The sequence below is a fragment of the Haemaphysalis longicornis genome, unplaced genomic scaffold (assembly GCF_048455015.1).
Source record: "Haemaphysalis longicornis isolate Haplotype H1 unplaced genomic scaffold, Haemaphysalis longicornis Haplotype H1 scaffold_6, whole genome shotgun sequence".
Taxonomy (NCBI): Eukaryota; Metazoa; Arthropoda; class Arachnida; order Ixodida; family Ixodidae; genus Haemaphysalis; species Haemaphysalis longicornis.
In genome coordinates, this window is record NW_027526407.1 from 96,239,625 (window position 1) to 96,250,586 (window position 10,962).

General features: G+C 47.1%; 1 protein-coding gene across 1 annotated transcript in view; it reads left to right on the top strand.

The window, feature by feature from the left end:
- The window catches only part of LOC144141064 (acetylcholinesterase-like), a 34,545-nt gene extending 23,859 nt beyond the window's left edge, over positions 1-10,686 (top strand). Inside the window, exons 3-4 of the mRNA XM_077672573.1 lie at positions 6,141-7,372; positions 8,754-10,686. Of these exons, the coding sequence (XP_077528699.1) occupies positions 6,141-7,372; positions 8,754-8,895 (1,374 nt within the window). The 3' untranslated portion in view covers positions 8,896-10,686. The remainder of the gene's footprint in view (positions 1-6,140; positions 7,373-8,753) is intronic.
- The last annotated feature ends 276 nt before the right edge of the window (positions 10,687-10,962 follow it).

Here is a 10,962-nt window from a genome sequence, read left to right on the forward strand (position 1 = left end):
CCCGTGCTATCCATGAGGGTAGAGTATTGAGCCCGACACCTTTTGCTGTCTTGCTGATTGGCGTTGAGAGATGTCGGCCGACCTCAGTTAAAATCTCCGTGCACGCAGATGATATCTGCTTATGCCGCTTGGGACACAACAGGCGTGTTCTCCGGTCGAAGCTGCGGCGTGTACTAAGCTCAATTGAAAGACATTTACTGTATTCCTCTGCCATAGCATTGGGTAAAACACGAAAGTGAAATTCTCAGCGAAATATGCAGCAAAAGGAGCATAATTTGCGGGTCGATGGCTGCCTTTTTGGGTGTTCTCGGCAAGCCACGTCCTGCTGGCGGGTCGCTTCATCAAGGTGCAACCATTTTTGGCTCCGCGGCGTGTATGGTACACGGTTGCGTTGCGATGAGCTCAGCTTGTGGAACGCGAGGGGCACAGTTCATGGTTTCGACCGCGAACTCGTGAACGCGTTCCGCTTCCCGCTGGGGTGTCACCCATCGCACCAAGGCAGTCACGAACGCGACATTTCGCCCGTCAGAATCATTGCCTTTCAGCGGAGCCTGATGCAAGTTTTCATACAAGGAGCCATCACACCCAAAGCTGTCAGCAGTAAAGGGTGCCTCAATTCACGCTCGTTACAAGTACACAAAGGTGGTGGCAACGAGCCGCCAACTGTCCGCGCTCATTAGCGTGATGATGTGTTACTTCGCTCCGCCTCTCCCAAACAGCAGCACCATCTGAATGAGCCATAGGGTAGGGTATAAAGCGCGTTCGGAGAGCTGTTAACGTCCCAGTTCATAGCCAGTTGAAAGAGATGGCTGAGACTGGTCTATATAGCATTCTATAGTGCATGAAGCTGCTTGCATCCCGTCACTTCCGTTTTTTTATCTTTCTATTCCTTTGATGCCATGTGGCAGAATATCGCAATACAAAAGAGCGTCTCGTACCGCCTGTTACGGCGAGAGAGTTCATGGGCTCGAATCCGGGTGCCGCTGCGTTAATGGCCCTTTTTCTGGCGACGTCATTTTCGTGAAGGATAGGACGTCAGTAAGATCTTGAGGTACACGGGCATACAACACTTTCGTGTTATAATTTCTTGCTACACGTGGCCTTGATATATCATCGACCAAGTGCTCCCCAATTGTGTTCACAAATCGGGGCGTCACCAACTACCAGATAACGGCCGCAGGTGTGCCAATAGCTTAGGTCAACTATCACAGGTTCTTCGGTGTTACCTTCAACCACCATCTGGCATGGGCGCAGCTAACAGCAGGCTCATCTGCCAACATCGTCTTCATACAAGCGCTACCGATGCCATTCACAAGAAAGGATTCGGCAATATTCACGTCATTAGGGACATGAAAAGCGTAGATGTCTGTCTAATCTGGCGCAAGGCAAGAATACGCACATCTTCACCTTAATGATCCCAAGTGCCCTTGAGGATGCCACCAAGGATTAGCAAGCGCGAAGAAGCCATTTTGCATAGGCTGCCCTTGAATTTGGCCTACAAAGGACATTATCTACAAAATCGAGCAGGCATCTTCCCATTTTGCTGCAAATATGGCGCATTAGAAGCATCCATCATGTGATATGCATGTGTTCAATTTACACAGTGCACAGGCAGAAATTTACATTATCTGTGTGTAGTCTTGAGCTGAGGGCTGAATTACGGCCTTGGTCGGGTTCCAGTCAGGTTGCCCTAGCAACCAAAGCTCTCCTGCTCTTTCTTCAAAGCACGGAACTGGGCAGAGTTTTGCGGAAAACTTTTTGTATCTGACTGAGAAATCTGTGCCTATCACCCGACATCTTTTTCTTGTTTATAATTTTTTTTCTTTTTCTTCTATCCTCTGGCGTAGCAAGCCAGCGCGACGACTCGGCCAGCATCTCCGTTTTCTGTTAAATTTATGATCTTTCTCACGCGGAGAGCATGACGTCTATTGCGATTTTGTGACACCCTTCTTTATATGGAGATTAAGTAGAAATAATGGGCGCAATTACAGTTATTTTCAGTTTGGGAAAGCCAGCGGAAATTTTGACGTAGACATGACGCAAAGAAAAAACAACACATACGCTGGACTAGTCCATCGTGTTTTGTTTTTACGTTGCCTTGTGTCTACATTTTAAATTTCCCTGGTTTTCTTAAACTCCACCATGAGGAAGCTACATTTCTACAGTGTATAAAGTTCAAACGCACAAGTGACCGTTTTTCGTAGAACAAAAGCGAAAATTCCGGAGATGTTTAGAACTTTCTAAAAATGTGAAGGAGGCGAAAGCTCAGTTGAACCTCAAGTTGGTCTGGTGTTTAACTTTATTTTTAAATTTCATGCTTATGTCGACAGCAGGTTCATCAAAGCCGCTTCCCCCCGACGGCGGTTCCGACGTGAGGCATTGCGAGCTAACCTGTCCTCTTGCGGCGGGGCGTACTTCCTCAGACTTCTCCCCCACGACTATCGCTTGGACGTCTTCACCGCGAGAGATGTGGAATGAAACACTGGACTTACGTGTGGACTTATACAAGGGGCGTCGAGAACGTCTTATGGGTCGACACCCTTTCTCCAAAGCCTTCTCTGGCTTTGCCTTTTTGTTGCCCGCACGTGCTCTCCCACTCGGGCTCCGATTTTTGGGCTACCCAATGTTTTCACGCTATTAACAGCAAAGCTGTTTAAGCTTGAGATTGGTCCTTTATTGCTCGCTAAAAAATTCACAGAAAAACTGGCCGTGCATCTGCTCCTTTCGTTGCAAATGTCCACAAAAGACGATAGTCTTTCGTCCACGTTCGCCAAGTGAATGCCTCTTTTCGCTTTACCGCTCACCTCTCATGATGTTCCTCTTCCGTCGCCCTCCTCCCAAGGTAAACACACAAAAGGTTTCCTTAAGTTTAAATTTACAGCGATCCACTGCTCTTGGCAGGCTGCCCCGCTGCCAGCGCTGCCGTACGGCGGAATGCGCGTGAGTCGAGGCGCCCTACTTCAACATTTATAAAATCACGTTGCCCTACTCCGCATGCTTTCCGAGTAGAGCATGGAACCTATCTAGTGGAGGCTTTTGTAACTGCTCCGGATTCATTTCTTAAAGTGCCACCAGAAGCTATAGTGGCGCGGGCGGCAGCAGGCGGCGGAGTGAATTTTTTTGCTGGAGTGGATATAGTATTTCTGTTCGGAAAAATGAAGCATCCATGAATTTTCTTACAAATTAACATTGTAAATATCACTGATGTATTGATTTTCTGCCTTGTATTTGAGTACCGTATAAACCGGATTATAGGTCGACCCGTTATATAGGTCGACCCCCTGCCTTGAGGTGGGAAAAGTTGACAAAAAAAATAATTCGGCACAGAAGCGCACTCACAATGTCTATATTTATTTTCGACGCCCGTCCGCCACTGCCACTCACTATGCCTGCCGAAGTCACTCGTCCGAGCTCTCAGAGTCGTCCAAGGATGACTGCTTCGCACTGTCATCTTCCATGCCATCAGGCGTGTTGCTGATGGAGCACTTCCTGAACGCTCGTGTAACCATGTCGTCGAACAGCGACTGCCCAGAGAAGGACACCCAGCTTGACACGGTCGCAACCGGCCCGTATAGGTCTTTTTGTTGTCGCCGGCTATCCACTCATTGTACAGTTCGCGGAGCCGGTCCGCGCATGGCCTCCGGAGCGATCGTGAGCGAAGTTCCCGGACGAAGTCCGCCACTTTGTTCTCCAACTCGGGTTGCAGCGCTTGGCGTCCACGGAACGATCGGTTTCGGGGGTTGCATGCGCACAGCTTAGCTTTCTGGCTCCGCCAGTACCGCACACTTTTCTCCGAAACGCCTAACTGGCGTTGCGCCGCCATATTCCCACTCTGCTCGGTGACTCAATCGCCATCAGCTTAAACACCGCGGTAAAATGGCGTCGACTGCCGCCACTCATCTCGGAACAGATACGTACAGAAATGTACGTACGCGCGCACAATAAACGAGTAAAATACGAAAAACTAGAGAAAAGCGAAATCAAATAAAGGCCTGATAGTGCGAGAGAGCAGTCCGACACGAATGGCGATGGCGACGGACTGCGCTTGCACATTGTTGCCAGACAACGAATTACATTCTGCCAATGACCGCTATATAAGACGACGGGTGACTTTTGTGCGGATTTTTTTGGAAAAAAACTCGAGCTATATTCCGGTTTATACGGTAATGTCTATTTCTTGTTCAACAGCGTTGACAAGTATGGAAAATGACACCGGATTGTAGACGTTTAGATTTTGCTGTGGCTATATAAGACTGTTACCCAGATTTTGTTTCACTTCGGACGGGTAGCTGAATTGAGAGAAAGACAGACAGACATACAGACAGACAGACAGACAGACAGACATACAGACACATTAAAATTTCTGCGTTGAAATAACAACAAAAAATTGGCCACGTATCTGCTTCTTTCGTGTCAAATGTCGTCAAAATGCGGTAGTATTTATCAACATTTGCAAAGTAAATGCCTCCTTTCGCTTTCCCGCTCCCCTCTTATGTTGTTCCTCTTGCGTCGCACTCCTCCCAAGGTAATGGCGCCAAAGGTTTGCTTAAATCATTTTAAAGTTCCCGCGTTCCACTGCTCCAAACCGGGTGTCTCGATGCCAGCGCTGCCGTACGGCGAAGACGCGAGTGAATCGAGCCGCCCTACTTCAACGTTTATAGAACCGCGTTTCCCTACTCCCCGTGAGTGGCAATCAGTACGTGGAAGCTATCTAGCGGAACCTTTCGAAACTGTTGCAGGTTGATTTCTTAAAATGGCGCCAGAAGCTATAGTGGCGCGGGCGACAGCAGGCGACGGCAGAGTGAATTTTCTTTCTGCAGTTGATGAAGTATTTAATTTCGCAAAAGTCAAGCATGTATGATTTTTTATAAAGGAACACTGCAAATATCACTTTTGTATTAATTTGTTGTCTTATATTTGCGTAATGTCTTGTTCTTCTTCAACAATGTTGACAAGTATGAACATTACACCGGACTTGGACGGGTAGATTTGGCTTTGACTATATAAGACTATTGCGCTGGCATTATTTTACTCTGGCCGGGTGGCTGAGTCGAGTCACAGACAGACAGACAGACCAAAATTTCTGGGTTTAAGTAGCCCAAGAAAGACTATCGTCATTAAAAGATTATCGTCTTTAAAAAACTGCTCCAGTGCGAGGGGCGGTTAATCTTTGCGGAGCCGCGTAGGCGAAGCTAAGCCTTGCCTAGCTATGAAGTCAACGCGCGCCGGCACCGCTCGACCTTCGAGAACACCCTGCCCAGCGTAAGCGCCTTTATCTTTCGCGTCCTGTTCTTTCGCCATTTGACGGGCGTTCTCTCTTAAGTGGGAGCACAGAACAGCTCGCGCTACAGACGCCGAGTTCGCGAAGCCGGTTATCACCAGTTCCAGCGCGTGCTAACGCGGTTCACTTCGGGAGAGCCTGCGTACAAAACGGTCCGCGCCTGTCAGACATGGAGAACTTTCAGTGACCCGCCGCGGTGGCTCAGTGGCTAAGGCATTGCGCTGCTGAGGACGGGGTTGCGGGTTCGATACCCGGCCGCGGCGGCCGCTTTTGTGGTGGAGGCGAAAAGCAAAAACCCCAGTCTGTACGAGATTTGGGCGCACGTTAAATATCCCCAGATGGTCAAAATAATCCGTAGCCCTCCACGACGGCGCGCCTCATCATCTGCGCTGCGTCGGCGCGTTAAACCACACAATCAGTAAACCGAGAACTTTCAGCGGCAAGTGAGGAAATCTATGTGTGAGGTGCAACAACCGGGTCTCCAAAGAAGGGAGAGGGGCGCCCGCTTGCACACCTTGCACACATTGTGCAAGCTGCGCCAATTCCTTTGTGCCTCCACTGTTCCATGAAACAGAGGACTTAGACTCTCGCCTTACGAAGCTGTTTAAATAAACACACGAAGTTAGATCGTGATTCTTCGCCTTTGAGGGCTCGTCACTGGCACATGTAGCAGGTGTTTCCCCCAATGACGAGGGTTTCGCTACGTGCGTATGAAGTTACATACGTCTTTTCGTTCCACTAAATTGAGGTAGTGATTACATTTTTTTCAAAAAATTATGGGCATTGCGGGTTCCTTTCTGTCTACACCTAATGTAACGCATGTGCTTTCAATCCTGTTTTTTTCTTTGTTCACGCGCAGGAACTTATTACCGGGGCTTTGAAAGACGTCATTGAATTCACGGAAGACTGCCTCCACCTCAATGTGTGGACTCCCGTTTCCCGCGAAGAAGAAACTCCAGTGCTCGTGTGGATCTATGGGGGCGGCTTCAAGTATGGTTCCGCAAGCTACGACCTCTACACCGGGGCCGTCATGGCGGCCAACACGGGACTCGTGGTCGTCTCGGTCAACTACAGGCTCGGTGCCTTGGGTTTCCTAAATGCTTACTCCCCGCAATCGCCCGGCAACATGGGTCTCCTTGACCAAAACCTCGCCCTTGTGTGGGTACAAGAAAACATTCATCAGTTTGGTGGCGACCGTTCTAGGGTAACGATCTTCGGCGAGAGTGCTGGGGGTATGAGCGTCCACGCTCACGTCCTCTCACCATCAAGCAGGGGTCTCTTCAAGAGAGCCGTCATGATGAGTGGAAACTTGCTCACCCGTCTCTACTTGGACTCCGTTCCCGAGAGCATCATTAAAGGAGTCGCGTTAGCCTCAGCGTTAGGCTGTGGCTCTGACAACAAAACCTTGATTTCCCACCCTAAAGAAGTGATTGAGTGCCTCAGAAGCAAGAGTGCCGAAGATATCCTGCTCGCTACGAGCGAGACGCTTTCCGCGAGGGAATTGCGCTTTCTGCCCACCTTCGGGGACCGGTTTCTTCCCATGGAGCCGAAAGTGGCCGCCGTGAACGGGCTCTTCGACCCCGTGGACCTCCTCGTTGGCGTCACAGAAGATGAGGGAGCCATTGCACTTATGCTTCCACTGAGGAAAGAGTTGATGTCGGACAATTTGGGACACCTCGGTGGACGTGCGCTACAGCGCTCTCTGCACACCGCTTTTTCTCCCTGGCTGGAGAACGGACCCCAGGGCATGTTATCGGAGTACACCACCCACGCAAGAGATGGTCCCTCGCTCAGGCGCCAGTACGTCGATTACATTTCGGACTCGGTCTTCGTGTGTCCCATGCACTTCGCTGCCGAGCGACACTCGAAAAGGGGCCAGTCCATATACTCCTACGTGTTCGGCCACCGGCCAACTGTCAACTTGTTCGGTCAACGGGACCAGCCGCTTCCGTCTTGGATGCGGACACCGCACTCTTTCGACCTGATGTACCTTTTCGGCGCTCCTCTGGTCGACCAAGAAACGTTCGACGCCGAAGACGCTTCCGTGTCAAGCATGCTGCTTCGCATACTGGCCACGTTCGCAACGACGGGGTAAGCATCGACGAAGGTGTCAGTTTTGAAACACAATCCCTTCATGGGGAACGATGCTGAAGCTTTTGTAGCCTTACCGGCTCTACTGTCCACTGTCATTCAAATGCTAAAAACAAAAAAAAAATACTGAAAGATAAGATGAACCTGTAAAAGGCCCGAAACGAGTCCCCGCGTCTTGGGATGGCCACTAAAACGCAACCGGACACAAGGCACATGTATCTGAATAAAAAGTTCAGCTTGGAGTGCTTGTCCGCAAGCTTAGCCTAGAACAGGGAAGTCGTGCTGCCCATTACTGATGAGGCAAAAGAGCTGGAACGCATAACCGCAGTTCTGGGTTTCCAAATCATTTTTAGGGCGTTATCTTAACCTAATCACATTTTCCAAAAAAAAAGAACTAAGAACTAGTATGTGGCCTGCCTATCCTACCCGCACGGACGTTCCAAACATGTGCAGCTTTCCCGCTCATGGCAGTCCTTTCAACAGTGATTACTCTGCATTTGTTTAGCGAAATGAAAAGTTCTTTTGCACAGCTAATATTTGGGGTGAATACTTGCTTTGTGCACAGTTTCAAGTCGTGCACTTTCCGCGACTGGGTTCCTGGGCCATGGGACCTGTCTCATAGAAATGCATGGGGAGTTAGATTTGACAGCGAATTACACAACAAAATATTCAGAAACCTGAAATGTTCTTTTAGCGTTTTAATCTACACGTTGACATCTAGCTTTCTGCCAAATATCAGTTTCCTAAAGTGGTTTTTCTAGGTTCCCGAGAGGTTGTAATTTTGAGCGAGAAAGCTGGGTATGAGAAAGTTTTTTTTTTCATTCTCCAGTGCTTATACCGACGCACTCTCATTTATACAAAAAATTTGGGCATTTTCTTTTCTGATTAAATATGCTCCGCAAGTCCCAGACTGGCGACTCGAAGTTAATAATCAAATAGAATACGCGGAATAAATGTTTAGCCACAGGTATAGCAGACCCAAACTTTTATTGGTGAGACGGTTCAAGCGCTAAAAAAGGTGGACACATGAAAGGCGACAGAACAAGCCCTAACTATTACCTGGTGTAATTTCAATGAAGTAAAACTACTACAGAGGAGAATAAGATCCGCAAGTGAGCTTGGCGCAGTACTCCACTAGAGCATTTAGAAGGATAACTTTCCTTCAACCGCAAATTTTGCGGGACATAGTATTTTCATTCACTTCTTTCTCTCTTTTCCTCATGTCTTAGCAGCGTACTCACAATAGGGAAATTAAACGCATTGGTTTCATCCAGAATTTGTCGCGCACGTGATTTTGTAGGGAATGAAATATTGGTGTTATGAAGAATCTAGTCTTACGTAGCTTTGATTCAAAAACTTGTCCCGCCGTCTTCGAACGCAGGGTTCCCGAGTTGCCAGGGAACCAGCTGTGGCCCAAATACAGCGCCGAGTGCCCCATTTCTGCCTACCTCTGCGGCGGCAACGTCACAGACCTTGTGTATTTCCGCACACAGCACTGTGATGCCTGGAGGCGTTACCTTTAACTGACGTCTCAGCGCTTTGTTGTCTGAATTCGTTGGTCGGACATACTTTGGTCTCTTTTTATGCAGCCGTCCTTTCCGAATGTCCTTCGATTCAACTGCACGGACAAATGGTACAGCAATTCTTGATTGAGGTGGTTATATACGCAAAACATTTCGTAACTATTAACTGAAGTACTATACGCTATATTTGACAACCTAGTTCGGCATAAAGAACCCATCCGGTTATCTTCAGGCAAAACATAAACAAGCAAGTAACAGTGCAACATTGCTTTTTTTAAACTAAAGACGGGGGCGTAATTTTGCTTCAGCGAAAAACGAGTTAATAACATTATTTTAACCAAAAAATACCAAAAGGGCTCGAGCTACAAGCCCGATCCTAACAAAACGTCTCACGTGATGGCTGAACAGCAGTGCGAATGCAGGAGAATTGACTTGAACTTCCAATTTCCGCAGCAAGGGAAGTCTGATAGAGAAGGAGAATATCGTGAGAGGAGGACAGTAGTGAGGAGAGGAGTTTCCGTGGCAGGGGAGAAGGCTGTCGTGTTTCGACAACTTTTGCGGTGAAGCAAGCAGGCGCGTTGTCACTTTTATACTCGCTTTTTTTTTATCGCAGCAACTTTCATGGCTATCTAAACTTTCTATTATTTCTTACGCTCATGCTCAAGCAGAGGGTTCTTCATGATTAGTGATGTTGCATGTTTTCGCTGTACGCTGCATGAAACTTGGACGTGTCGTGTTGTATTTTATTCCTGGGGCGGGCAATGGCAAGTAAAGCTGTTCACGCAGCTTATTTTTCATTCCCTGCTTCATGTCATAGTATAGAGAATAAAGTAATTATGATTATTGAATGTCGTTCTTCAGGCTATGATAGGCAGCGCAAAATGACGGTGGTCACCAGAAAGAAGACGACGTAGAGATAGGATGTATTTCGCGTGTCCCATGGTGTTGTTACGGTGTTTTAAAGAGGGCAGACTTCCGCGCGCTACTTAAATCTGAAAATTTTGGTTTGTCTGTCTGTCTGTCTGTCTCTCTGTCTGTCTGTCTGTCTGTCTGTCTGTCTGTCTGTCTGTCTGTCTGTCTGTCTGTCTGTCTGTCTGTCTGTCTGTCTGTCTGTCTGTCTGTTTGTCTGTCTCTCTAGCCCTACATTCTGCCACCCACCTAAAGCTTAACGAAATCCCGTAAAGAGAAGTTTCTACAGGCACAATATTGTCAAACCAGTATATTTGGAAGCGCTGAGCGTACTTGCCAACATTATAAAGGAACAATGAAACATTAAAAATGGCGTATTTGGGGAGAAACACCCATACATCAGTGAAACTTGCAGTGTTTTAATTAAAATACATAGCTGCTTTATTCTTGCTGTACAAAAAATACGCATTGCAGACAATAATTTGACCCAAAATTCCAGCCTTTATAACAATGAACCTTCTTTGTGATTTCGTTGTGTTTACTTTGTGCTTGTGAATGTCCCTTCAGTTGAATTTTCCATTTAACTGAATAGAGGAAATAAAAGTGTACAGCATCTGTATAGACTGCGGGAAAAGGGAATGAATAAATTACCTCTTCCACTTTATTACCAGGAATGCTGTAAAAAACAAAAAACTAGCACCAACATTCCGCCTGTTTTTCGTGAGAAGCTGCATTTGAAGTCTCCTGGAAATGTGGAAAGGAAAGGAACCTTTGAAATATTGTAAATAGACCACGAATCCTTCTTAAACATGGCTCATCTCATCTGTTCTGCTATCCCGTAACAGTATTTTAGTGCTTTTTCTAATAAAAGAAACTTTTTTGTCGCTGCCAACGTTGTTCTGATTTATTCGAGAATCGTTTTCGATGAATAGCAACCTTGCTCTAAAAGCACGTAGAGCAAATGAAATATTTTTCGGTGGAGTTATAGACACCACGGCCGTCCAACAAACTATGGGCGACGTTTAATCATGAATCCTACATTCTACACAGCAAAACAAAGTTAAAATAAATTCCCCTGAACAAATCTTCAAAAATAATAAATAGAAAATGTTATTGGTAATTATTCTTAAATATTTCAAACAATACTGGTGCCCAAAA